The sequence below is a fragment of the Diceros bicornis genome, chromosome 13, assembly GCF_020826845.1.
Source record: "Diceros bicornis minor isolate mBicDic1 chromosome 13, mDicBic1.mat.cur, whole genome shotgun sequence".
In the NCBI taxonomy this organism is placed as follows: Eukaryota; Metazoa; Chordata; class Mammalia; order Perissodactyla; family Rhinocerotidae; genus Diceros; species Diceros bicornis.
In genome coordinates, this window is record NC_080752.1 from 44,222,953 (window position 1) to 44,249,193 (window position 26,241).

The 26,241-nt window shown below is 36.8% G+C and overlaps 1 protein-coding gene across 23 annotated transcripts in view; it reads left to right on the plus strand.

Annotated features, from left to right (window-relative positions):
* EPB41 (erythrocyte membrane protein band 4.1) overlaps positions 1 to 26,241 on the plus strand; it is a 187,410-nt gene that overhangs the window by 76,605 nt on the left and 84,564 nt on the right. For 22 of the 23 annotated variants that reach the window (XM_058553443.1, XM_058553448.1, XM_058553450.1 and 19 more), the window contains 4 exons: positions 5,338 to 5,815; positions 9,267 to 9,479; positions 11,913 to 12,017; positions 23,891 to 23,933. In XM_058553443.1, coding sequence (XP_058409426.1) covers positions 5,345 to 5,815; positions 9,267 to 9,479; positions 11,913 to 12,017; positions 23,891 to 23,933 — 832 coding nt within the window. In that variant the 5' untranslated portion in view covers positions 5,338 to 5,344. Of the gene's footprint in view, positions 1 to 5,337; positions 5,816 to 9,266; positions 9,480 to 11,912; positions 12,018 to 23,890; positions 23,934 to 26,241 lie in introns of those variants that run through there. The other variant, XM_058553449.1, reaches the window with a different exon arrangement.

Sequence of the window (26,241 nt, forward strand, 5' to 3'; positions counted from 1 at the left end):
GATCACTCTAGTTGAAAGTTCTTACTTTATGCTTCTGTAGTGCTTAATTGGTTCCACTCATGAGGCCTTGTCTGATTAAGCACAGGTACTGCCTCATGTTTTAGTTATTTGTATATATGTCTCATCGCCTTAAGAACTATGTGTTATTCTTTTTTGGTCCCTCTCAAAGAGCCAAGCCCAAACCTTATATATGATTAGCACTCAGTAAACATTGATGGATGTTCAGTGAGCTAATATGAAGAGTATTACCAATACATCATTAAACTTCATCCCTAAATGGTGATTTTAAGGGAAATTTTCTTAATGGTGCCAAACTATAGTGTTTTTACAGTTTCCCCCCAAGAAGCATTAATAGAGCACTGACTGTACTAATGTTAGAAAGAGATAAAAAAGAGATGAAAGATGTCGTCCAGCCATTGCAATCTGCTCAGTATCAGGTTTTTAAAGATCTAATTTTCCTGAATTCAACACATGCACATTGTTAAAACAAGTGTATCTTTGATGCCAGATGGGGTATAATTCCTAGGGTTTGGAGGATTAGGATTAAGATGGAATGGGAACTCATCACTTTGTCTTCAGTGCTCTGCTGTTTTTTTTTTGATTTTTGATTTTTATTTTTTTGAGGAAGATTGGCCCTGAGCTAACATCTGTTGCCAATCTCCTCTTTTTTCTTTTTTCTGGGACGCCGCCTCAGTGTGGCTTGATGACTGGTGAGCAGGTCCATGCCCAGGATCTGAACTGGCGAACCCTGGGCTGCTGAAGCAGAACATGTGAACTTAACCACTACACCACCAGGCCGGCCCCATTTTTTTTTTAAATCAAAAGACCTCTTTCTGACATTAAGTAGTGAACAGATACCTCCTTTTGCATTTTGTTTCCAGAATGAAAAGAGTATCATTTACACAGGAAGGGCCTGTTTGTAGAGCATTTAGGCTGTCTTTGCTGCTTGACTTTGTATCTTTTCCTCTGGTTACCCATCCTATCATTTGTAATGTGAAGAGCTTGGCTGCATGTATAACAGATTTGTCAGGAAGAGTTTGTTTGAGCTTTTAGTAAATGTCCCATAGGATTTTTCCTTTTTGCTATTTATATTTTATTTGTTTACTTCTGATCAGCCTCAGAGCTAACTGGAGATGTGTGCCTGGCTTATCGGTTTCATTTTATATTCTCTCCCTACCCCACTCCCCTTTGCCTTTGAGGCTCTTACTAATAGCATTGTCACCTGTGTGTGCATCGCTGGAAAGAACATGCATGAAAACTGTCAATAATTCATTTTAATCTATTTTTCCTTGCATACACTGAATTGTAGCCTCTCTGCTGAATATTGCGTTGTCTGATTTCCTGATGGCTCTCTTGCATTTAATATGTGATATTACTTGAGGTTGGTTTCAATATGTTCCAACAGAATTCTTTTGCCCCTTTGCTTGTGTGCCTGTTCCTTATATTGTGTTCTCATCTGTTCTTTGCTTATGTTCAGCTTGTTTTTTACATGTCCAATTATGTGGCAAAATGTATTAGTTTTGCACTGATAGATGTTATTCTCTAATTCTTTATTCGTATGTCTTGATCATTCCTTCCTAAATGTGGCGAAGAGATCATATGAATGGTGGAGATACCCAGAATACTGGCTCTGGGCAAGTGTCATGGCTACATGGACAACTTAGAATTGCCACAGCAATAGGGTTAAAATTTTCAATTAACTTTTTATTAAGTGGCAGAAAGAGTTCTAAAAAATGTTAATGGTTCATCTTCTACGCTTAATAATATGTTGCATTCTTTGCTTCATTCATTAATTCAGGAAGCATTTGTTGAGCATTTATTGTGTCAAATATTTCTCACTGTTCATATTCCACTTTCTAAAAGTAGATTTTTGCCATCTGTGTTTCTTAGGCATTTTGAGTATGTTCCCAAAGTCACATTGGTTTTGTATGCCTCGCTACTCAAAGTGTGGTCAGTGGCCCAGCAGCATTGGCACTACCTGGGAGCTTGTTAGAAATGGAGAGTATCAGACCCCTTCTAGACATGCTGCATCAGGACCTGTATTTTAACAAGATTGCTAGGTGATTTGATGCACATTAAAGTTTGACAAGCACACATGTAGCATATGGGTTGTTACCATCTGTGTGTTTTTGTTTTTTAACATTTGAGTACTTACGTCTAAGAAAGTAGCTGAATGAGTATAAGACACTCTTTCATATGAAAGCAATTATAGGAATATCCCTAGATCTTTTCTATTTTTAAAACTGTAAGAGGAAAATTGTAAAAAGGAAGATTAAATTCTCTTTATTCGTTGAAAGATACAAGTAAAAGACTGTTAGAAGTGGGGTTTAGGTGATTTTCATATCTGCTAAAACTTTCACGAAAGGTTTCTAACTGTTTTTATAGATCTTTATGAGACACCTTGTTGTAAAGTCTGTTGTGTAGGGAAATTTTAATGTAGACGTGGTTTCTGCTCCTTTTCAGTAAGGTGAATAGTAAAGTCATATCTGAAATCCGTGGAAAATAGTGCTAAATTCTCAGCCTGTCCTCTTGTTTATTTTTGCAAAGGAAGTATTAGGTAAACTAGTGCTCTCAAATCGAATCATTACTCTTTTAGAATAACTGGTGGTTTGATATCCAGATTTTCATTCTGGGTCAAGTTTGATTATTTAGTGATTAAAGAAAAATAATTTTGAAAAAATCAATTGCCTACTCCTAATATGAGGAAGAATTGAAGAAATTTTATTTCTTTTATTTAAGTGCAAGTGTATCTCACCCAGGGATAATAAATTAAGAATGTATATTGATTGGTAAGTGTTTTAAGTAGTGTTTATAAGGACTAAATTGCATATTTTATTAGCACAGAGTACTTTTGATGACTTAGTAAATGAGACTAGAAAACATGCTTCTGTAAATATTTTTATTGCTTAAAATATCTTTAATGCTTAAAATAATTTGAGTAGGTCATCAGTAAGAGCCCACATAAAGACTTTTCCTTCATTAATATACTTTTATTTATTTAAATACCACTTATAGGGATTTGCCACCTACTAGCAGTGTGATCTTGGGCAGGTTACTTTCTGAGTTTTGATTTCCTCACTATAAGATTAGGTGACTCCTCTTTCCCTTGCAGAGTTGTTGAAAGGCTTAATTGAGATAATGTAGATGATGCCCCTGATATGGGGCCTGACACAAAAACAGTGCACAGTACCATTAGCTTCCTTCTCTTTTCACTGCTTTGTTCCATTTATACACTATTTAGATTTAGCTCATATCATAAGTATGAGTTCTCTTGAATTTTTTTTCATTACACTGGTTCAACTTGAATCAAGAATATAAACTCCATGGTGGCATAGATCTTGTCATTTTGTTTTATTTAATGTTGTATCCTTAGCATCTAGCATGGGACCTGTGCTAGGTGCTTGATTAGTATTTGTTGAGTGAATGAATGAATGTCATGTATTTGAAGTAAATTTACTTGAATAAATTTAGAGAACAGTTTGTATTTGTCATGTATATTCAGTTGAAATTAATTCATTCAACAAACTTTGATTGATACCTATAATGTGCTAGGTACTGTTCTGTCCACATGGAACTTACATTTTAGCTGGGGGAGGGAAAAAGAGAGAAGGACAATAAACCAGTACACAAGTAAGTTAACAGGATAATTGTAGATAATAATAAGTGCAGTAGCACTGTGAGGCCATCTGGAGGAGGGAGGGCCACTACTTTAGATAGAGTGTGTGGGGTGGCCTCTCCAAGGAGGTGACATCTGAGCTGAGACAGTAATGATAGCCTTCAAATAGCCAGGAGAAGAACATCATAGGTAGAGAGAACAGCAAGTGTGAAGGGCCTGAGGAGAGAATGAGCTAAATAGAATTCCTTAATTCGGATTATTAATATCCAAATAAAATTACTTCATCTAAATGGTATAGAGCAGATGCGAAGACAATGTAAATGCTGCATTTTGAGTGGAGTACTTTTAGATATAGCAGTGACTCAAAGTGTAAGATCATCAGTAGTCAACTTCATGGCCTAGTGTCTCAAAAGTTCCCTTGTGTGTTGGTTATTCTTTAGTAAACTAGATATAACAATACTCTTTGTCTATTATTGTGAGACTCGGCTAATAACACTGGGATTTTGAGATCAAGAGGCTAAAAACCCACAAGTTTGAAATATGTGAGGTCTACAGCCTATTTTCTCCTCTTCTACAATTGAATCAATGTCTGCTTTCTAAAATTTTCTTCTCTATTTTGTTTCTTTATTCTTCTCTGTTATTTCTCTATTTTTCTCTATTGTAGTAGTTTTACTGCTTACTCTTAAAAATGCTGAGCATTCAAAATCATATTTGTCAGAAGGAAAAAAGGTCTTAAAGAACTTGAAGTAGGATGCTTCTGCAAGAGGCTGTAATTCAGTATTGTAACTTGAAAACCTGAGGAATTCTGGGGCCGGCCCAGTGGCTTAGCGGTTAAGTGCTCGCGTTCCGCTACTGGCGGCCCAGGTTCGGATCCCTGGCGCGCACTGATGCACCGCTTCTCCGGCCATGCTGAGGCCGCGTCCCACATACAGCAACTAGAAGGATGTGCAACTATGACATACGACTATCTACTGGGGCTTTGGGGAAAAAAAAGGAGAAGGATTGGCAATAGATGTTAGCTCAGAGCCGGTCTTCCTCAGCAAAAAGAGGAGGATTAGCACGGATGTTAGCTCAGGGCTGATCTTCCTCATCAAAAAAAAAAAAAGAAGAAGAAAACCTCAGGAAGTCTTTAACGATTATTTTAATTGTGTCCTTGTCATTGCTGTTGTCAAATCTGATAACAAAGGATCAGAATTCTGCCTTTGCTGTTCTTAATAGAGAAGACTGGGCATTCTAAGAAATATGAAGAAAAAGAATAATAAAGAGTTGGGGAACTTTTTAATCTCATCATCTCTTAGGATGTAGAGAATTTTGCAAAGAATAATTCCTGCAAACCTTGCACCTTCAGATCCTCAAGGGACAGTATACAAATAAAATCCTTTTGTAGGAAAGATAAAACTATATTTGCTTTATACAGTTCTCAGCATTGAATTTAAATATGATGCATTTCACTAAGGTGGCTTCAGGGGGTACTATTTTAAGCTAATTTTTCTGTGTATATCTTTAGCAAGTCAAGGCATTAATAATTTATTCAGGATGTATAGGTAAGATATTTTTGTATTTTAATGGGAAATCTCATGTTTAATGGACTGGAGTACTGTCTGTTGGAGATTAAATACCTGAATATATTAATTTTGGCACACTTGACTTGATTTAGGGTTTTGCCTACAGTAATGTGTTTTGCTTATAAGAGCCTCCCTTTTCCATCTTCTTTTTAATAGCAACATCATGACAACAGAAAAGAGTTTAGCGGCTGAAGCTGAAAATTCACAGCATCAACAACAGAACGAAGAGGGAGAGGGAGCCACAAACTCAGGCCAACAAGAAACTCAGCCGGAAGAGACTTCTCAAGCGGCAGCTGAGGGAGATAATCAGTGTGAGCAGAAGCTCAAAACATCTAATGGAGACACTCCTACACATGAAGACTTGACCAAGATCAAGGAGCGGACATCAGAAAACAGGGGCCTGTCACGGCTGTTCTCCTCATTTCTCAAAAGGCCTAAATCTCAGTTCTCTGAGGAAGAAGGCAGAGAAGTAGAGTCTGCTAAAGAGAAAGGTGAAGAGGGTCAGAAAGAGATAGAATTTGGAACCAGTCTTGATGAAGAGATCATTTTAAAGGCCCCAATTGCAGCTCCTGAACCTGAACTCAAAACAGACCCATCCTTGGATCTTCATTCAGTAAGCAGTGCAGAAACACAGGTAAGGATGTGCAAACGTGTGGGAGGCGGATATAATGAAGGTAGGTTAGACACCTTATTTTTCATTTAAGAACATTTAGTTTTCTTTCTTCCTGGCCCATTGATTTACGCATTGATAGTAATAAGTAACATGAAGCTTTGGCGTTTTCCTCTAAAGAAATTAATATAGTCAATGGAAACTTGATTTTTAAAAAGATATTTATATTATATAAATCAAAGAAAACAAAATTAACGAAAAGAATTTATCAAATGAATCTAGTCAGCCTAGATAACCATTTTGCTGTAATAATAGAACAAGTCCAAGATTTTTAATAAAAGGGGGAAAAGAATTGAGGCATTTTAGAGTTCATTTTGGTGGAATTATTAGGAATGGGATAGTTATCAGCAAACGTGGTTCTTTTATGGAAATCTTCATAAAAGCCCTGTGATAGATTCAAGCCATCCAGAGGTATGTGATAAGTTTGAGCCATGCCTGCCTTATTTTTGCCGTTTTCTCCAACTAGATCATATTCTCCAACTTGACCACAAAGTGTAAGATATAGATGAGGAAGTCTAGCTCTTTATTTCACCTTTGTAATGTGTAGTAGTTTGGGGACTTAATTGTGTCACAGTGTAGTTAAACTAAACATGAGTTATCAATTTGTTCATCTGCCCAAAAAACATGGGAAAATATTAGTACTGTAACTCAAACTATTTTCTAGGAATCTCGTTTGTTTTCAGCCTTAATATCTACAAATTAAGAGTATTTTCAAAGTCTTTTCATTTCTTGAAACGTGAGCATTATCTGCATTGTTAAAAGTACAAGTCCTATCTCAGGTTTGGGCTATACAATTTTGTTATAATTTTCTAAAAATATTACATGTATTTCTAGAAATATTACTTGTATATTAAAAGTGCTAAGAGTAAAATTTAGGGTAAAGTTGTAATTATGCACTTGATGTTAGTGAATCAAGGTTGGAAACAAGATTTGCTATATAGAGTAATAGTTAAAAATGCAGGCTATTGAATCAGACCAGAGGGTTCAAATCATAGAGAAGTGACACTTTTTGCTTTATCAGTTTCTTCCTCTGTACAATGAGGATAATAATATCCATCTTATTTGACTATTATGAGGATTAAAAGAGATGAACATGTAAAGCTCTTAAGACATTGCTTGGCATATAATAAACACTCCATAAATATTAGTTACTATTACTCAGTTAATAAACCTGAACAGTAAAAGCAAAGAATCCCTACATATCTTAATATCATTAATTTTATTTTAGTAATACCAAAAGAGTTAAATTATATTATGTTGTAGGAAACCTGGTACTTTCAAGAAGTTTTTAACTGCTTTTTTCCTCCTCTGCTCTTTGTAGGGAAAAATCTGTTTCTTGTTTTAGTTAACGTTTGAATCAGAGCTTGTCTGTTTTGTCTAAAGATCATAGCATTTGTGCTGAAGTTGAAGCAGATGACAGACAAAGTTAATTTTAGATTGAACTAAAGTCTCATTCATTGAGACTCCACTAATTCAGAATTGAGATAAATTGTGTGCAGGTATTTGTCTACATATGATGAAAAAGAAACAAATTAGCACTGTTAAAATTTCAAGGGAACGTTGTTTAAAAGAGCAAACTATTTTAGGCCTTTTGCAAGCTAGTATTTACAGTCAAAACCTTGTGGATCAGAACCTTGTGGATAAAGGTTAGTTTGCTTAACCATAGTTCTGTATTTGTAGTAGAATTTCATTTTCTATCCAAGATTTTTTAAAAGTGAGTTTGCATTATAGGACTGCACCTTCAGTTTTCATCCAGAGTACCTTGGATTTTTTGGAAGGCATATGTCAATTTTTAATTTTATTTATTTATTCATTCAACAAATATTTATTGAAAACCTACTATGTGTGCCAGGCCCTAAGCTGGGTATACACTGGTTAATAAAAACTACAAGATGGAAAAGAGGTTGAAGATCATGGATTATGGAGCCAGACTGGTATGTGACTTATTAACTGTGTGACGCTAGGCAAGTTACTTTGACTTCTCTGGCCTCAGTTTCTCCTCTGTCAAGTGGGGATAATAATAGTACCTTCCCCATAGGGTTATTATGAGGATAAAATGAATTCATATAGCTAATGCTTATAGAACAATAACTAGCCCATTGTACCAGCTATATAAATGTTTGCTATTATCATTATTACTATTATAAAACATGATCCCTACTCTTATGGACTTTATAGTCTAATGGAGGAGACAAAAAAGTAGTAAATAAAAAATAAGTAGTAAAAAAAAATTGGGGCCGGCCCCGTGGCTTAGCGGTTAAGTGCACGCGCTCCGCTGCTGGCGGCCCGGGTTCGGATCCCAGGCGTGCACCGACGCACCGCTTCTCCGGCCATGCTGAGGCCACGTCCCACATACAGCAACTAGAAGGATGTGCAGCTATGACATACAACTATCTACTGGGGCTTTGGGGGGGGAAATAAATAAATAAAATCTTTAAAAAAAATAATTAGTAAAAAAAATTAGTTATTGTAATACAAGTTATGAAGGCAACAAACAGGATACTGACATGAAGAATAGTAGAGTGGAGATAGGATAGATAGGATAGCCAATGAAGGCCTCTCGGAAGAAATCGCATTTAAGAGGATCATGAAGGATGGGAAGGAGCCTTTTAGACCACCTCCAATTATTTAATGCAGGAACCAACTATGTCCTTAAATCCTTTTTCCTAAATGTCAATCATGTATTCTTTTGAAATAAAAGAATTAGTGAGGTTTATTTAAGAATCTTTCAGCAATTTTATTGTGTTGGAACTAAGAAAGTATATGCCAAGTGTTGTCCCACTTACCTGTATTACTTTGGAATAATTTAATGATTACCTAGAGACCCAGATTTCATCTATCTCGTTTCTTTGAGCCTTCTTTGCATTTACCATGATTGACACCTGGTAGAAAGGAGTTAACTGGTAGTTACAGTTGTTAGCTTACTACGTAAGTTGCTTTATGCTCTAAAATTGGTCCCAAGAACCCCTCTTAGTCATTCATAAAATTTAGAATATGTGACAAATCACATCTCATTTTGCAATTCATAAAGGTGCCTTGCTAAAATTGAGGCACATGAGGCAGAGATGTGAAAGTTTTGATAGACTTTAATATATAATGGCATAGTCAGGAAGAAAATATAATGCTGAAAACAATAGATTGGCGTCCTCTAGTTTACCTGTAAGCTTCACTTATTGATTTGAAAGTTGAGATTCTGTCTGAGAAGCTTTGAGAATTGCAGAGTCTGTAGATCTTTTGGGAGATCGTAATATCTTTTACAGAAAAATAATTATTTAATCTTAATGTCACATTTGTTTTAACAGTTTTTCTTCTTCGGTTAGTACTTTTATTGGTAGCATGATTATAGGTAAAAGTGTATACAGCATGTTTTGTGAAATGTCTTTATTACTGACTTGGTAATATCATGGATATGTAGCCTGCTCAGGAAGAACGCAGAGAAGATCCAGATTTTGAAACTAAGGAAGGAGAAGGTCTTGAAGAGTACTCTAAAATAGAAGTAAAAGAAGAAAGTCCTGAATCTAAAGCAGAAAGAGAATTAAAAGCTTCCCAGAAGTCAACCAGAAGACACAGAAACATGCATTGCAAGGTTTCCTTGTTGGATGACACAGTTTATGAATGTGTTGTGGAGGTGAGTGCATTTTAATTTCGAGTAGTCAGAACTCTTACAAATTGTTTCATGTAGGGTTGGCTAAGTGGTGCCATGGCCTGAGATAAGACCCAGTATAATGACTATTTCTGTGGACTGAAATGTTAATAGTGATTTTCTGGAAGTGGAGGTATAGAAGGATTATAAGTTAGTCTAATTTTCTTCTCCATAGTTTTCTGTATCTGTCAAATCTTGTGAATTGAGCGTGTGTTACTTTTATAATCAAAAACAATTTTATTAAAATAAAAGAAGGGTTATTATTTATGGAGTCACCTTCCATGACTAAATTTCCCAGGATAGTCTCAATTTCTGATATTAGGTCCAGCTATCTCTGTAACCGTATTTGTCAAAAAAGTTACTTTCTATTCATTTCTGTTCTCCCAGATCTAAACCTTTAGTTTACTTAATGTATTTCTATAGCCCCAATGTATTTCTATAGCCCCATGAGGTAGCATATAAAAAATTTAAATCAAGTAATGCCATTTCTTAAAATTCTCTATTATTTTCTGAAAGAATAAGTAGTGAATCAGGATTAAATAAAAATGTCAGAGTTATTAAGTTACTCTTTTGCTCCTTCAAGACAAGTTAAAATCCTTAAAAAATCTGTTAACTATTTTTTTAAACTAGAGCAGTAATTGTCAATTATGATATGCTTGATATATAAGCAACTGTGATTATTACTAATAAGAGCCTTTATTCATAAAGCATATAATTCACATATACTTGTATCATAGGTGTGTAACAAATTGTTTCTGAACTGAATTATTTATGTGCAAATGCAAATCTATCAAAGCAGAAATAAATAGTCTAAAATATTATATTTATTAATAGGTATTCCCTCTTCAAGTTTTAAAAAAGAAGTCAAGAAAAATATACTGTTGTACTTTGAAAATAGCTGCTATACCTGGTAACTAGTAGAGTCTGCTCGTTCCGCTCCTCGCCACTAGCTAGTTTGGAGATGGGGAAAGCTATTCCACACTCATTCTTTCCATTCAGACCAAGATCCAGATATAAGTCCCTCATATCTGAAACATTTGGGGGCAAATGTGTTTCAGAATTCAGAATATTTTGGATTTCAGACAAATAATAAGTAATATTCTGCATATTTCATAACACAGTATGGTATAGAGCAGTACCCACATGATCAAGCACATTATTTTTATGGTAAAATATATGAAGATTCATTCTAAGATGGATAAATAAAGATCATAAATAGCCTCATACCAGTTCAGGTCAGAATTTGCCTTCCAATGAGGTTTACTGACCAAAAAAAAAACCCCGCAACCTTTTACTTTTTAGAACTTCTGGATTTTGGCATTATGAATAAGGGAGTAGGGACTTGACTTGTACATGAAGAACACCCAAATCATCTCTGTCATTTAGAGTGAAAATGTAAGAGGGAAAAAAAATGAAGAAAATGATAGAATGTAGATGGGTTAAGTCTGAAAATGAATTAACATCTATGTGAATTACTAATAGTCATAAAAAATAACTCACCTCATTAAGAAGAGGACCTGTTGTGTATCTGTGCCAAAAAATGATTTCTAATTTTTTTGAAGTTTTTAAAAATATATTTCTCAGAAGGCATTAGCCTGTTTGATTTTTTTCAACAATTCCAGTAGATAGGTAGGACAGGTGTAAATAGTCTTATCATTTTACAGGTGAGAAAGCTAATGTTCCAAAATATTAATTGAATCCACTCAGGTTGTTTAGCTAATAAATGGAAGACCCAGGACTTTCTGACTCTCAATCTCAACCTTTAAGTTAGATATTTACCCCCTATAAATAGGAATACAAGTACCAAAATGTGGCAGTAGTTTGGTTTTTTAGGTAAAGAAACATTAAGAAAATGATTTGTAGCACAACTGAAAGAGCCACTGCAACAGGTAATGTCCGTAGGGTGTCTAGAATTTTACACTTTATGCATTTTTCTGAAAGAGATTGCAGGGAGTTGAGACAAGGCTCTTTTTCGTGGAACATTTGGTCTGAGGATGATAGAGAGTCTAATTATTTCCATAGCCACTATTAACTGTCAGTGTCAACAGTTGATTCAATTAATTCAGGTGGCCACAGTGATTGATAGCAGCCCATAGCAAGTTTCAGGAAATATTGCACCAAAAATAAAGAATGTGATGTTTAGGATGGAGGTGGGAGATGGTAGATGGAGGGAAAGTGGAATTGTGCTTTAAATTGTAGCACTATTTCCAAGCCACTATAAGTGTGTTACATATGTAAGCTGACAAATTAAGAAACAGGATTTTTGTAATTCTCGTTGTTCTACTCACACTGTATAGCCATCTGAAAGTGTGAGTAACCAAGGATAAAAGAGGAAATTGGAAAGTGACATTTTATTTTATTTGGTCATGAATACAGGAATAAGAGGAAACCTCAACTAAAGTATATATATCTTTGCAGAAACATGCTAAGGGACAAGATTTGCTTAAACGAGTATGTGAGCATCTCAATCTTTTGGAAGAAGACTACTTTGGTCTAGCCATTTGGGATAATGCAACCTCTAAGGTGAGGAGACTGCTTATAATGTAAAAAGCTGACAAAAAATTTGAGTTCTTTTATTATTGTTAAAAATGTATTTACGCCTGCTTCTCCAAGACATGGTATACTTAGAGTTATTCCTGTCTATTCTTGTTTCTCAGATTTTCCCTCTAGAATGAACATTTTAAAGAGACAACCATTGCTAGTGTGTTCTTTCATCATTGAGAGAGAGTATCTACTGTATATTTTTAAATGACAGGAAAAGTACAGAGCTATGATGTTCTCATTAGCAAGTAGATACCATTAACTTCATATATTATCAATTAGTATTGTATCTAATACGTAGGGGTTCATAATAAATATTTGTTGAATGGATAGTCTATCAATATTATAGGATAATTATGATATACAATTATAGTATCACTTAAGAGTAATGTTGTAAAAGAGAATAAAGTCCCAATATTATTGAAACAGTCATACAATGAATCTGACTTTTTCTTTCAGCCTAGAAGGAAACCAGTAGTTAACTTTTGAAGAAAGTAAAGGAAAGTATAAGAACATGGAGGAGGGAAGAAAGGTTAAAAGTTAGGTATTTACTTTAGAAAACTTGAATTATTTCCTGGTCCAGTTAACTGAAAATTACACATATTTAGCTTAAAATCTAATGATGAAAACTTTAGTCCAATTTAACAAGTATTTGCAGGTGCTATCCTAGATGACATGGATACAGCTGTGAATAAGATAGACATGGTCCCTGCCCTCTGAAACTTACAGTTTATTGTGATGAGTGTCATGCAAAAGGAAGTACGAGATGTCATGGGAGGGTATGGCTGGGGAAGTCTTCTCTTGGAGGTGATGCTTAAGCCAAAACCTGAGAGATAAAATAGACAAGTGAAGTAGAGAGAGAATGGCTTGTTTAAAGGCCTGGAGTTGAGAGTTGACATTTGAGGAACTAAGAGCCATCTAGCCTGACTAAACATAGGGAGCGAGGAACAGAGTAATAGAGGAATTTGGAGAGCTACATAGGGGCCAGGTCAGAGGGAGAGAGTCTTGTATACAGTGTATTCAAGCTATTTTAGTTGGTTTTTCTCCAAGATGAGTTATATTTATTAAGAAAAGATGAAGGACAGCAGCCTTTAACAACTGCAAATCCTATGGATTGGGTTATTTGAGTTAGATAATGCAAACTGGAAGACATGGAATTTCCCTTTGCCTAAACAGAATCTATTTGTAGAATATGCTAGTAGTGACCTAGTAGTTTGTAACAGTTTGTTCCTTCTATGAATGACTGTTGACTCAAACAGAGGAACTATGTTGACCAGCACTAGGTTAATATTGTTCTTTAAGACTTAACTTCTGCTTTGTCTCCTGAAAGACTCAAACCAGCTTATGCTGAAACCTCTAATTTCCATTGTAAGGGAAGATTGAAAGTAATTAAAAAACAGAACAGTACCCCCAAAACTGTAGTGAAAAACTTTCTGCAGCCGTGAACTAGAAAATTCTCCCATGAATCAAGGAAAATACTCTGAAAAGTATTTTATGTTATACAAGCTCAGTGAGATAAAATGGAATGTTTTTATATTGTGGGGGGAAAAAAACTTCAAGGTTGATTTGAGAATACTTGAATTTGGCATGTAAAGAAAGTCTACTGAGTACCTACTTGTTTAATATAACAGGAAATAATTTTTCTATGAACCAAGCATACTTAAACTTCTAGAAGCTGGCTCATCTAAAGGCATTCAGCAAAGGAAATTCTTTCCTCTTGCAGATGAGCTTGTAGGGCTCAAATTGGTTCAAAAACTTTTAGTTGCATTGATAACTTTTCACCATTGTTGGTGTCATCCATATTCTGTCCTGTCAACAAGTTTTATTTCCCTTGTAGTAGTTTTTACTATCTTATTTATGTTTTAATGAGCAAATATTAAATTGCTTTATTTATATTCATTTATGTGTTTATGTGTAAAGTGATATTGAAAGTGCCTAATATATAAGCTGAATAGTAAAGTACAGACCTGGTTTTGCGCAAAAAAGGGCATTATTGTCCCTGTTGGATAAAATATTTCTGGAAAAGAAAAGTTGATGTGTCTGAGTTATAATTTGGTTTCAACTTCCCTGATAGTTTATAAGAACCGCTTCTGGGGAAGTCAATGGGCAAGTGAATCCTGGGAAACATAGGGCTTAATATAGTCAAGGCATCTGGCAGATCTGTAATATGGGCCAGGTTCTATAGGATATCCAATAGGAACGTGATCAGGGGCAATGGGCTGTTCTATATTTTCTGCTTCTAAGTGTGTTGTGGCCAAACTCCAACTCTCAAAAATAGGTCAAAGCAGAGTATTTCTTTGAGTTAAACTGAGGGTCTTTAGCTGATCCAGGAAGTAGGCATAGAAAGGAAAGCAGGAACTTCATTAGCACATAGTCCGAGGAAATCTTGTGCAAAAATGAATCTGGGGAACACTTCCTTAGCATTGTCAGGTTAAAGGGGCAATACAGTAGCAAAAGCCATCTTGATGATGACTATGCTGTGTCTTGAGTCATACTTCTCCAGTCTCTGGATGGGTTGCACTTTCTGTCTAGCTGTCCCTGCTATTTCCCATCACCATCATCCTGGGGATTTGGTTTGCCTCCTCCTGTGATGTTTCTCCTGTTTCATTTGTGCTAGCTTTCCTTGTGTTTTCATAGATGCTCCTTCTGAGAAATGGTGCATGAGATGTACTCTTTTTGAGACGTTACATGTCTGAAAAATATCTTTATTCTACTCTCACATTTGGTTGTTAGTTTGGTTGCGTACAGAATTTGAGGCTTGAAATCATTTTCCTTCATAATTTTGAAGGCATTGCTCCATTGTCTTCTAGCTTGGAAGGCCAAAGCCATTATGATTCTTGATTCTTTGTATGACCTTCCTTCTCTCCTGCCCTTTGTAGAATTAAGCTAGTAGAATCTTTCTTTCTTTCTGTCTTTTCCTCCCTCCCTCCCTCCTTCCTTTCCTCCCTCCTTCCTTTCTTCCTTCCTTCTTTCCTTCCTTCCTTCCTTCCGTCCGTCTCCATCTCTCTTCAAGGTTCTGAGATTCACAGTGATGTGTCTCTGTGTGGATTGATTATCATCCATTGCTTGGGGCCCATGTCTGTATTCTTTACCGGACTGTGATTTCCTAAAAAATGTCCTTGTCTAGCTCGTTGACTGGCTTGAGTGTGGTAGGCATTCAATAAATGTTAAAAGAGTGAGACATATTGTTACACTTGAGAGAACGGCTCTGCCACTTATTAGTTGTGAGTTAAGTAAGTTACTTATACCTCTCTCTTCTCATTGGTAGAATGAGAATGATAATGAGATAATCTATATAAAAGCATATAAAATGGTACCTGGCATGTAAGAAGCACTCAATAAAAATTAGGTATTATCATTGTTATTATGATAGTATTATTTAAAAATGAAATTACCAACTAACCAAAGGCTTTGCTTAAAAAAAAATTAAATTTGTGTGTCATAATCTAGAGGTGCATTGTGGAGCACCCTTCCAACTGAATAATCTACCCGATCTTTTCTCAGGTAGGGTATAGTGGAGAGCAGCATATCTTTAATTTAAAATTGATGTATCTAGCCAGATTATCCAACTTCATTTTAGTTACCATTTCCTATATATCTACTGTCAATAAGCCAGATTTCCAGATATTCTCTTTAGAAGTATATATTTATGAAATGATTAAATCTGTAAAACAATTAATCCTTGTTAGTCATTTATCTAAATTTTCTGTCATTCGGAAAGCACAAAAGATACTAGAGCTGTAAAGACTCTAGTCTTTACTAGAGTAAAGGGGCTCATTCTCCTCATTTTAGAGATGAGAAAACTGAAGCATGTAAAGGCAGAGTGGCTTCCTCCAAGCTACACAGTCAATTCACTCCTGAAACTCCTTGCCTGCTGCCCCTTCTTAAGTGATTTTCTTCTTTAGCTTTTTATTCCTCTTTCCTTGATTTTTACATTTTATCTTTGTTTCTCGGTTTTTGTTTCCTACCTACAGAATTCGTTCTTCATGTTGTGAGAAAAAATTTGAACCATAATACAAGGCGAGAGAAATATTTTATCCTCTTTCCATTTCTAGTCTCTGGTGTCTTCTTTCGTATGTGTAAAAATTTGTCTTTTGTATATGTAACTTCTCTCCTTAAGAGCTTCTGGATCTGTGTGTTTTGTTTGTAGACAATTGAGTGCCTTTAGCAGGGAGGAAAGTTAATTGAATGGACTCTTTGCTCACTTGGAATGGCTTGCTTGCTTTCTTTCCCTACTGACTGCATGACAATAGGCCTATTGCCAGACTGAGTCTGGCAAGAGAAGAGGAAAAGCAGTCACAAGCAAACTTCTATAGTCCTGTGAGAGATTTATTACCACTATGAATCAAAATTATATGAGTTAAATAGTTGCTTCTTACATTTTATTCCTGCTTAGAATTAGTTATTTATGAATGAATCAGGGATTTTTCCTAGGAAGGAAGTCACTCACATTAATTCCTACCCCACCTCTACCCCCAGATTCTCTTTCTAAGCGAAAAACTGGAGCTCTTCTAGTAAATAATGAGAATTTTAAATTAGGGGTTCATTTAATTCACTAGTGGGGCTGGCCTGGTGGCATAGTGGTTTACTTCGCACGATCTGCTTCGGCAACCCGAGGTACGCAGGTTCGGATTCTGGGCGTAGACCTGTACACCACTCATCAAGCCATTCTGTGCCAGTGTCACACATGCAAAATAGAGGAAGATTGGCACAGATGTTAGCTCAGTGACAATCTTCGTCAAGCAAAAAGGGGGGGATTGGCAACAGATGTTAGTTCAGGGCCAATCTTCCTCACCAAAAAAAAATAATAATAATTTCAATATAGCCTTCTTTCCTGTTTCTTCCATTTTCTGTGTGGATGAATTTTTGTACCTTAGGAGTCAGATAATCCACTCTGGAAAGATAGTCATTCATAGCCAGGAGGGTCTTTCTTTCACCTTGCAAAGGCAAATAGCAAACACCAATGGAGTGAATATTAAATCAAGAGTGTGAGGGATTTAGTTTATAGTCCTCTGAGAGGATGGACTGTTTTTCATTGATTCACGACTGGCTTTGAAGGCAAGTGCCAGTAATGATTGTATTTTTATTGTCTGGTAAACTAGGAAGACTAAAATGAATTTTGTAAACATACTTGTAGAGTAGAGAGGCTGCATTTGGAATCCTGTCTTTTGCTAGGAAGATTTGGGTTGACATCTCTAGTGAATTTAAATGTGGCTTTTTTAAGGCTTAAGGAGTGAGACCTAGAATTACCTGCACTAGAGAGTTTCTCTGAACATATCTTGGAGCAGTGATTTGTAATCAACATATTAAGTGTTACCAAACAAAAATGGTTCTCCCACCTGATGCACATAAACAAGCCAATTAATTATGGCATCAGCTGTTTGGAAAAGAAATCAGCTTTATTCTGCGAGATCAATCTTCAGGGAGATGGGGGGCATGTGCTCTCACGTCTGTCTCCCCGATTCAGGGTTTGGGGTGAAATTTAAGAGGTTAGGGAGAACAGGCTGGCACGTGGAAATGCTGGTGGGACAGGTTTTTTTTTTTTTTTGTGAGGGGGATCAGCCCTAAGCTAATATCCATGCCAATCCTCCTTTTTTTTTATTTTTTATTTTTTGCTGAGGAAGACTGGCCCTGGGCTAACATCTGTGCCCATCTTCCTCCACTTTATATGGGACGCTGCCCAGCATGGCTTGACAAGCTGTTCCTCGGTGTGCGCCCGGCATCTGAACCCAGGCGGCCAGCAGCGGAGCACCCGCACTTAACTGCTATGCCACAGGGCTGGCCCCCCAGTGGGACAGGTTTTGATAGGTGGGCTTCAAGTATTTATGGTAAGGTTCTAAACGTTTATGATGAAGTTCTAAACATTTATGGTAAGGTGGGGGAAGGAATTTTAACACTGGATTTTCTTGAATGACAGACCTCTCGCTTCTGATAAGAGTCTGACTTTTAAGTTCCAGTCACGTCCTGGTCCTTTGGTTCCATGGGGAGGAAAATCTGTGGTTCTGCGGTCATTTCAGGTCAAGATTACTTCTTTTGCGCATGCTCTGGCTACAGGACTTTGCAAATTTTCTGAATCACTCTGTTGATAAGAGGTGGGGTCTGTTTGAACTGGCTCTAAATGGGCCTGTGGTTACAACAGCAGCATAAACAATGGTTATTCCTTGCGTTAAAGAAGACAGACCTGTGGAATTTATAGATAAGTCTTTTACCTCAAAAGACAAGGATTTAGGGGCCGGCCTGGTGGCATAGTGGTTAAGTTCTTGTGCTCCGCTTTGGCGGCCTGGGGGTCGCAGGTTCGTATCCCGGGTGCGGACCTCCACGCCACTCATCAAGCCGTGCTGTGGTGGCGTCCCATGTAAAGCAGAGGAAGATGGGCACGGATGTTGGCCCAGGGCCAGTCTTCCTCAGCGAAAAAGAGAAGGATTGGCAACAGGTGTTAGCTAGTCTTCCTCAAAAAAAAAAAAAAAAAGATATGAAAAGTTCCTATTCATGTTACCTTCTTAAAAGTCTCAAGTTGATGGGGCCAGCCCGGTGGCGTAGCAGTTAAGTTCGTGCATTCTGCTTTGGCGTCCCGGGGTTTGCCGGTTCGGATCCTGGGTGCAGACCTACTCACAGCTCATCAAGCCATGCTGAGGTGGGGTCCCACATAGAAGAGCTACAACTCTACAACTATGATACACGACTATGTACTGGGGCTTTGGGGAGAAAAAAGAAAAGGAGGAAGATTGGCGATAGATGTTAGTGCAGGGCCAATCTCCCTCAAAAAAAAAAAAAAAAAGCCTTAAGTTGAAACTGTTGTCTCTCTCCTGGTTTATTTCAGTAGCGTTCTTCATTTGTTCGTTCATTAATTCATTCATTCATTCATCAAACATTTATTGAATAGATAGCATTTGCCTTATGCTAGGCAGAGCTATAAAATACAGTCTGTCTTCAGGGAGCTCCCGGACTGACTAGGGGACAGCCGTAAGATGGGCACCCACATAGACAGGGTTTTCTGCAGAAGGTAACATAAGATCTGAATTATAAGAGATAGTCAGGAATCTTCCAGATGAAGAAATGGGGATAGAGTATTCCAAGTGAAAGGAACAACATGTGACAATGTGTTTTGAAGTAGAGCACACGTGATACCTGTAATTCTTCAGTTGAATAAATGGAGATCTCTATCAGGATATCACTGCTCTTCATCTCTATATTATTTTGAAGCTTTGTTTTAAGCTTGAGAAGGAGTGCAATTCTTTTTAAAGCACAAAACTTAAATTCTGTGTAAAAGGTTAATTTATTTAACTCGCAAGATATGCCTGGCAAAATGGACTCTTGAAAGGGAATCCTTGCTACTGAAAGTATTCAAATAGAAACTAAAAGATAGGGGCTGGCCCGGTGGTGTAGTGATTAAGTTCACACACTCCACTTTGGTGGTCAGGGGTTCTTGGGTTTGGATCCTTGGTGTGGACCTACACACTGCTTGTCAAGCCATGCTGTGGTGGCACCCCACATACAAAATAGAGGAAGATTGGCACAGGTGTTAGCTCAGAGACAGTCTTCCTCAAGCAAAAAGAGGAAGATTGGCAACAGGTGTTAGCTCAAGGCCAATCTTCCTCACCCTCCCAAAAAAAGAAACTAGAAGGTAATCCAGAATTGGTATTTTTGGGGGCATCTTAAGATCCCTACTAAAATAGGGTTCTATAACTTTTATCCTCTCAATATTTTGTTATTTTATAAATTAATCTCTGCCTCTTTCCTCTAGCTATAACTTTCTCCTTCTCCTGTCCTTCACAACCAATGCTCCCTGAGAATTTAGTTTACACATAACTATCTCTATTTCCTCACTGCCTATTAGTAGAACATAATGCAGGAAAATGTGTAAATCATACATGTATATCTCAAAGAATTTTTAGAAAGTGAACACACTCCCAAGATCAAAAAATGAACATTACTAGGACTCCAGAATGCCCCTTGTGCCTCCTCCCAGTCACTACCCCCAATGCCTAACAGTCGTTACTCCTATACCACCCCCTATCAAAAGTAACAGATATCTTCCTGACATCTATCACCATCAGTTAGTTTTGCCTGTTTTTAAACTTCACGTAAATGAAATCATACATACATTCTCTTGGGTCTGGCTTCTTTTGTTCGATATTGTGTTTTTGAGATTCATCCATGTTACTGCGAGTAGCAGTAGTTTATCCATTCTCGTTGCTGTATAATAGTTCATTGTTTGACGATGCCACACTTTATTTGTGCATTCTACTGTTGATGGATGTCTGGCTTGTTTACAGTTTGGGGCTTTTATGAATACTGCTGCTAGGAACATTCTTGTACATGTCTTTTAGTGCTTATCTTGTCATATTCATTTCTGTTGGGTGTATTCCTGGAAGTGGAATTGCTGGGTTGTAGACAACACATATATGTTCAGCTTCAGTGGATACCATCTCCCACCAGCACTGAATGAGAGTTCCAGCTGTGTCACATCTTCACCTGCACTTGGTGTAACTCATTGCATTTTGATTTCTGCCCTTATCATTCTGCCCTTGCCAAGATCCTCATGTTTTTCATCCTCGTGTTACTTGTCCATTTTGCAGTGTTGATGAGCTTGCCTATCCATCCTTGAAACTTTCTATTCCTTTGGACTCTGTGATGCCAGTCTCTCCTGTTTTCCTCCTACCACTTAGTCACTCTTCTCAGTTTACTTCTCAGCTCTTTTTCCTCTCTCATCCCTTAAATGTCAGTGTTCCCCAAGGGTCTACCTTTAGTTTCTTTCTTTTCACTCTACTGTTTGTTCCCTGGGTGATTTTTATCTACTTTCATGGTTTCATCTACCACCTATATGGGGAAAGTGCCCAAATTTGTATCTCTGGTCCAAATCTCTCTTCTGAGTGCACACCTGCTTATCCAGCTATCTATTGAAATATTCTACTTGGATTTCCAAAGATACCTTAGGCATATATCTATATAAATATATCATAATTTATTTATTCTACTGTTAATAAACATTTGGTTGTTTCCAGTTTTTGCTATTTTTTCCTTCTTCATGAAGATATATTCTTTTTCCTACATTTGCTGTTTCAGTGAATAGTACCATTTCCACCCTGCCCAAGCCAGCAACTTGGGAATTATCCTTTACCATTATACCTTACCAACTCTCATCATCAGCCCACCCCTCCCCATACCCCATCTACTCAGTCATTTTAGCTCCTAAATATCTTTCTTCTCTGTCCCATAGACTTTATCCCATCAGGCCCTTTTGATTATCAATATCAGTACAATTTATTCAGTACTGGCTATGTGCTTTTTCTACATCAAATAATTTAATCTGCAATAACTCTGTGAGGAGGGTAGTTTTATCCCGATTTTATATATGAGAAAATTGAGACTCAGAAAGATTGTCTTATATAAGGTTACACAGGTAGTAAATGGTGAAGAGGTTGAGACAGGACTAGAACTCAAGACTATCTGACTTCAAAGCCTGTCCCCATAACCATTATTCTCTTCTAGACCACAATTATCATTCTCAAAAACAACCTTTTATTTGGCTTCCCTGTTTACAGTCATGCTTCCTCTAATTCATGCCACTCCTTTATTTTCAATCCTTCAATGGCTCCCCCTTGCCTAGAACTTGATCAAGTCCAAGTTTCTTACCATAGAATGTCCTCCCTGATCTGGCCATTCTTTTCCATTTTATATCTCTCCTCCTTACCTCTGTGCTCCAGCTGTGCTGAACTACATGTAGCAACTGAGATGTGTCATGTTCTCTCTTATTCTCTGTGCCTTTCTATTACTTCCTCTTCTTTTTTGCCCACCTAACTCTTGTTTGTCTTTCAAGGCTCAATTTAGATCTCCCAAACATTCTTTTGAGAAACTGTTTCCTAACTGCCCAATTCATTTTGGTGCACCTCCTTTGTGCTCTTAGAGCTCTCTACGCTCTATCATAGCACTCACACACATTTCCTTCATGGTAATCATCACACCTAGAACAAACACATTCATTGTTCACTGTTCACCTCTTCCATTAGATTGACAGCTCCTTGAAGACAGGCACTATTTTTAAATCCTTTTTTGTAACTACAGTGCCTAGCACATGGAGACATTACTCAAATATTTGTTGGCTAAATCAGATGCTGTGAATTGAATAATTTAAATTGAGCATAAAAGTACCTATTCTTGTACACATTGATTTTTATTATCTTGTATACAGTGTTTTTAATTTTGATTTAGAGGTCTAGATACTGAAGCAATAATAATTAGTTTTATAATGTAGTTTATACCTTGGAGTCCCATATGATTGACACAAATCTGGGTTTGCCTTCTTTATGTCAAATTGATGGGAATTCTAGCCCTGTCATAGGATGGCTTGTGGAATCCCTGTATGAAACTTGGCAGCTTCAGGTTACCGTGGGCGATTTCTCTTAAAAAATAGTGGAAAATAGTATTATTAAAAGTCATTATGGTGGGGAGATGTTCATTCCAAAGTGGTAGAACGTAGTCTTTGTTAAGAGTTCTGGATTGCATAGTATAAACCATGGTTCTCAGAGGTTCCATAAAACTTATCAGTTGGTGTTTTAAAGTCTTTCTTTGCATTTGAACCTACAATAATTTGAAGTTCTTTAGTCTTAATGGGAGATGAAGGTTACTACTTTTCTGACAGGGCTTAAACAAATGTGTGCTTAGTTTTTATGCTATAGAACAATTTTATATTAAGTGGTATTTTTTAACACATATTTTTTAATCTTCTTTGTTAATTGCAGGGGCAGGAGAGATAAAAGGAAATTAGTTCCCACTCCTGTACTTATTGTCTGTTGTGGTGACTATCTTTATATAACAGTTAAAGTAGTCTATAATCACATATAAGACTGTGGTGTTCAAGCCCATTCCTTGGGTATGCCAAATGGGATGGTCACCTTGTGCTTTTTGCCCTTGTTGGTAGAGGGTGAGGAGGGGGCACCTTATTCCTCTTTCCTAAATACCACTAAAATTCAATTTTAAACCTTTTGGAGGAAGGAATGGGGAGGGATTAGGTGGAGGCATGAGAGGGGCTCCTGGGGTGCTGGTAATGTTATACTTCTATGTTCATTTTGATAATTTATCGATCTATACACTTATGCTTTATGTACTTTTCTGTATGTCTCATATCAATAAAAATATTTTAAACAATTCAATTTAGAAATTTCTGTCTCTAAACATTTCCCAAGAACCCATGAAAGATGTTAATGGTGAGGCTCTTTTTCAAGTGCCATTATTTTGCATGGTCCACCTGAGGTTGAGGAGCCCTGCCCTCGTGGTGTGCAGACTCTAAGTGGGGTTGGAGAACAGTGGAGGGAGACATCAGTGTGGGCAAGAGTAGTCAGAGAAGACAAATATTCATTCATAGAAAACTGGAATGAGACCAGAGCTCAGAGCTGAAGGGAAAAACAAGATCTGGGTGATGTCAATTAATCCTGGTTAGAGATCTCTACCTGTCTTTACAGAATAATAAAAATAGCAAGTCCTTATTTAGCATTTCTTGTTTACTGAGAGCTTTACATATATTAACTCATTTAATCTTCACAATAACTCTCTGAGATAGGCACTACTACTACTATCTCATTTTAATTTCCTCTAATAGATGAGGAAACTGAGGTACAGAGATGCCTAAAGTCACTCAGCTGGGAAGTAGGGGAGCTATAGGATGCAAGCCCAACTCGCTGGCTCCCTGTTTCTGTGCTCAAAATTACTGTGCTGTGTGAAATTAATGCAAAGAATGTCGGAAATGTAGGTTGACCTGGAGGCGCTATTCGAAGATGGTCAGTAATCCTACTTCTGGTACTCTGTGGTTTATGTGTTTTGGAGCTCTGTGTGAATGCTTTTTCTTCTTGTTACAGACATGGCTGGATTCTGCCAAAGAAATAAAAAAGCAGGTTCGTGGTAAGTGAATATATAGCTCTTTTTATAGTTCTTTCTTTCTTTTAGTAGGTCAGAGGATTTTGAACCATTTTCTGGCTGTGAGTCACTTTAGAATCCTGACTGTGGCAGACGGCATTGAGATTGAGATAAAGCCTTCCCCTGGAAGGAGGAGATTCTGTAATAGAAAGATACAGCAGAGGTGGACGCTATTGAGATGTAGGTCAGATCTTGATGACTTTATTACAACTAGGCAAAGTTGGGGAAGATAGGAATGGTTGAGAGAAACAGAAGGTGGAAAAGAACAAAGATGAGAAGAGGAAAAGGATATAGGAGTCATTTCTCAAAAGGGTAGTGATTGAAACTATAGTAGCCTGTAATTAGGAGTTTGCTGCCTCCTCTGTTCCTTTTAAATTGTTCTGGACTTTTGCGTTCTAACCTTCTCCGTGTTTTCCTCTCTATAGTTCTTTTTGTCCCTTTTCAACAGTCCTCTTCCAAATTGAAGTATAAGAGACTGTGGAAGAGTAAGAAAGAACAGAAGACTGAGAATTCTTTGCCAATGGCCCTCTGACATTGTGGCTTTCTCCCAGATGCCAGCTCCCAGCCCCCAGCCCTCTAGCACATATTACTCCTGCACACTCGGCTCAGACTGATGTCCTGGGATGAATACTTCTAGGTCGAAAAAAGTGTAGATTAGTATTTTGTAGCCCTAGGCCCAGTGGGCTAGCTAAAGGGTAGAGACTTTTCCCCCCTGTTTTTGACTAGATGTCCTTTTAGTTTATTTTACTTTTGAGGAAACTTCGAGGAACTGCGAGAGATGTTATTCATCATGATTAGTAAGTTTTAACTCTTTATCACTTGAAAACAAATTTTATTTTTCATTCGTTTCTTAAAAGAAAACATTTTTGTTATGTTGAAATGTTTTCCTTTAGACCTATTTATAATTTATATTTCTTAAGATAGAGAAACAAAATATTCCTTTGGACTGGCAACTCTCCATATTTGCTCCTGGCCTATAAAATCTTGTTTTAAAATGCAAGTCAGCAAAAAATATTCAGAATATTCGAGACATGACAAGAAAAGCATAACTCCTACCCCCTTTCAATGAAAATACTTTTGATATTCAGTATTACTTAGGAACAAATGATTGTACAAGACGACTTTTTAAGAAGAAAAGTTAAAACAGAGTTTATGATGGGTAGAGAAGAATATCTAGTAGATTACCTTCCTGGCTATAAAAAAGAAAAAATCTCTTGGTAACAAAAGAACCTAAGTGTTGTTTTTTAAAAAATTACAAAATAATAAAAACCCTTCCTTCAACATAGTAAAGAAAAACTGTGTTCCTAACACAAACTTTAATAGGGAATCAATTGTAAATATTTCATTAAGCCAAAGAGAATATTGACATTTATTTATCGCAAAGGTTTGGGGGTTTTTTAAATGTTTTTCCTCACACAAGTAATATATACCCATTGTGGAAAATTTAAACATTATGGAAATATATCATAGAGAAAGTAAAAGGCCGCTAAATCCCATCCTCCAGATTTAATCACTGTTAAATTAGTGTAATCTGCAAGATTTTTTTCTAGGCATATATAGAATTTACTTTTCAGAAATACAATTATGCTATACATTGTTATGTATTATATATTGTGTTATATATGTATTATGCTATATGTAGTTTTTTAAATTAATTTTTTAATAGATGATATAAATATGTGGTATAAAATTAAAAGATACGGATGAATATAGTACAAAGTAAATCTCCCTTCTACCTCTGTCCTTTAACCCATTTCTTGTGTTCTTTCCAGAGATATTCTGAGTGTATATAGATACACGTGGTTTTTTGTTTGTTTGTTTGTTTTTTTCTTTTTTGATGAGGAAGATTGGCCCTGAGCTAACATCCCTTGCTAATCTTCCTCTTTTTGCTGAGGAAGATTAGCCCTGAGCTAACATCTGTGCCCGTCTTCCTTTATTTTTTATATTGGATGCCACCACAGCCTGGCTTGATGAGCGGCGTGTATGTCCACACCCGGGATTCAAACCCACAAACCCTAGACCCCTGAAGCAGAGTGTGCGAACTTAACCACTATGCCACCAGGCCAGCCCCGATACACATGTGTTTTAATATAAATACGTATTTAATATGTATAAATTTTAATATGAATAAGTTTAATATGGATATATTTATACATATTTAATATAAATATGCAACCAATCTTTTTTATTTAACATAATTTGGAGTACTCTTCATATCAACATATATAAATGTATTTCATTCATTAAAATTTTTTTGGGCGGGGGCTGGCCCGGTGGCATGGTGGTTAAGTTC